At 38.0% G+C, this 2,500-nt stretch overlaps 1 protein-coding gene across 1 annotated transcript in view; it reads left to right on the plus strand.

Annotated features, from left to right (window-relative positions):
• Positions 1 to 725: 725 nt before the first annotated feature.
• LOC103466287 (monocyte chemotactic protein 1B-like) overlaps positions 726 to 2,500 on the plus strand; it is a 1,928-nt gene continuing 153 nt past the window's right edge. The window contains exons 1-3 of the mRNA XM_008411770.1: positions 726 to 845; positions 1,786 to 1,903; positions 1,994 to 2,500. The exon at positions 1,994 to 2,500 is cut by the window's right edge and continues 153 nt beyond it. Coding sequence (XP_008409992.1) covers positions 785 to 845; positions 1,786 to 1,903; positions 1,994 to 2,108 — 294 coding nt within the window. The 5' untranslated portion in view covers positions 726 to 784 and the 3' untranslated portion in view covers positions 2,109 to 2,500. The remainder of the gene's footprint in view (positions 846 to 1,785; positions 1,904 to 1,993) is intronic.

Consider the following 2,500-nt stretch of genomic DNA (forward strand, 5'->3'; position numbering starts at 1 on the left):
GTGTCCTGCAACTCTTAGATGTCTCCCTGGTCCAACACAGCTGAATCCAACAGCTGAATCACCTCTTAAATGCAGTCAGGTTCTCCAGAGTCCTGCTAACGACCTCATTATTTGACTCGTGTGTTGAAGTTGAGGCATATCAAAAAGTTGCAGGAGTTCGGCCCTCGAGACCTGGAGTTGCCCACCCCTGGGCTACATTGTAGCTACGGCTGTCYCAGGTCAAACAGAACCAAGGCCACTAGCAGGCAAGAGGTCACGGGGCCACTTACCTGTTAGTGGCCCTTGAATTGTCTTGCCAATGAAAACAAAGACAGAGTTGGGGATTCGAACCTTCAGCCTGCCGGTTATAGAAGAACTCCTAACCCCTAACCCAAGGTCGCCCCAGAAAGTGTCAATAACTTATGTTTCTATTACTCAGATTGCTATTGGGGACAAAAAATATCTGATGCATGACAACAGAAATGCTATAATATCTTATCAGATGAAGGTCTGTGATTAAAACAGATCATGTGACCCCATAGTGGGACAAAACACACAATGTTGGTCTGGGAGGGAAACCACGCTACTCATTTAGAGAAGTGAAASAGGCAAAAGAAGGCCGGCCCTTTCACATACGTAGGTAATTCCCCAGTAAAAGATTGATGACATGGAAATTGGGTGGTGGTTCCYTTTTCTGATGTATAAATATGAAGGCAGATGGAGMTCAAACARCAGAGGTAACAAGCTGAACTTAGCTGAGATTTTCAACCCACTGCTGCTCCCTGACACCAACAAACACACCAGGATGGCTCGTCTTGCTCTGTCTGCGATTGTGATGATGGTGGCCTTCATCGCTCTTACTGAAGGTAAGATGACACATGAAATAGAAACCATTTAATACATTTAGACATCAATCAGCTTTTAAATTCTAAAATGAGTTTATCAATTTTTTTTWAAACCACATTGAGTTTAAAGTATGCTGAACTAACTTGGGTGATAGGTCAAAATATTTTTTTCAAATGCAAAATTTTCAAAAGTTAAATTTTGAATACAAATCAAATAGTGCATCTCCTAAAAATACATAATTTTTTTAAATAAGTGTAAATATTACAGATTACTTTAATATAATCCAATACATTAAAAAACACTACAGTTGCTTAAGTAGCTGCAGAAATTWGCTTTTTGTTTTTTGCTTTATGCAGATTTTAGCAAGCTTTTAAAGAGCTGGGATAAACATGTTTAGAAAAATAATTGTTTGAACAAGTATCTTGAAATGGAAATGCAAACAATTAGATTTCAAGATAATACAAAGTGTACCTTTTATGTCTTTAGTGACCATAAATCCATGTGCTACAGGCAGTTCAAGCTGCATTACAGCAACTTTTGGTTTGGTTGCAACTTACAAAAGGAACAAATAATTATTTGCAATGATGAATTGCCAATTAAGTATTACTTACCTCAGAAATCTTGCAAATAAAACAGGTTTGTTTTTACTTTCCTTCAAAAAGCATTTAAGGTTTTTACTGACTTACTGATAAACRAGCATCCATCACTTCATTGTTTAACATTTTTAGAAAGAAAGCTTTGTCTTCTCAAACCTCACATATTAAACTTTTACCAAAATAATGGAAAGCAGATACAAACAAAGGYAGTCAGAGAAAGTGGAACAAGCACAGTCTCTACTATTTAAAAAGAAGCCATTTCAGATGTTGCCTTTTCACAGTTTAACAGGAAATTAAGAAAGGGAACTCATATAGATGAACCTGATGATGTCTCTCAGATATTCACTCTGTTTTCTKTTGGCAGGCCTGCGTGGAGTTGGCCCAAAGAAGTGCTGCTTCAAKTTCAATGACAAGCMGGTSTCAAAAGAAAGAGTTGTGAGCTACATCAAAACMAGTCAGCGCTGCTMCAACTCTGCCATCTTGTGAGTAWTCACTGTTAMARAAGTTGCACCAGTGACACTRAACCTGCTCCTGAATCTGCTGACACTCTCCTCTTCCTTTTTCACATCCAGGCTGAATACGGTGGCCGGCCGTCAGCTGTGTGTCAAACCTTCAGCCCCCTGGGTGAAGGATCTCATCAGCTACCTGGACACCAAGAATATTTTTGGTGCAAACTCCAACCTGTAAACTTGACAACAATATGCCAACACACCAGCTTGCATAAATATGTAGGTTGTGATGCTYCGGTTTCTTACAGAAAACAGCAGCTCTCTTTCCATGATATTTACCAAATATTCTAATATTTTATGGTAGACTACCAAGATGAGATGAAGGAGAATTCATTTTTATCATATAAATGAAGTATGTTTTTTATTATGGTTGTTGTGKAACAACAGGTATAKTTTTGTTAAATGCAACACTTTAAGTTCAACCRATAACTCTGTAAGCTTTGATTGTGGTTTGAACTGACCAGATAATGTATCTATTGTAAAAGACAAATGTCTTCCAAACGAACAAAGTGTCATCTTTATTAAATAAGCTATGGTCTATTGCACTTGCTAATGTACGAGGAATACAGC

The sequence above is a fragment of the Poecilia reticulata genome, linkage group LG6 (assembly GCF_000633615.1).
Source record: "Poecilia reticulata strain Guanapo linkage group LG6, Guppy_female_1.0+MT, whole genome shotgun sequence".
Lineage (NCBI taxonomy): Eukaryota > Metazoa > Chordata > Actinopteri > Cyprinodontiformes > Poeciliidae > Poecilia > Poecilia reticulata.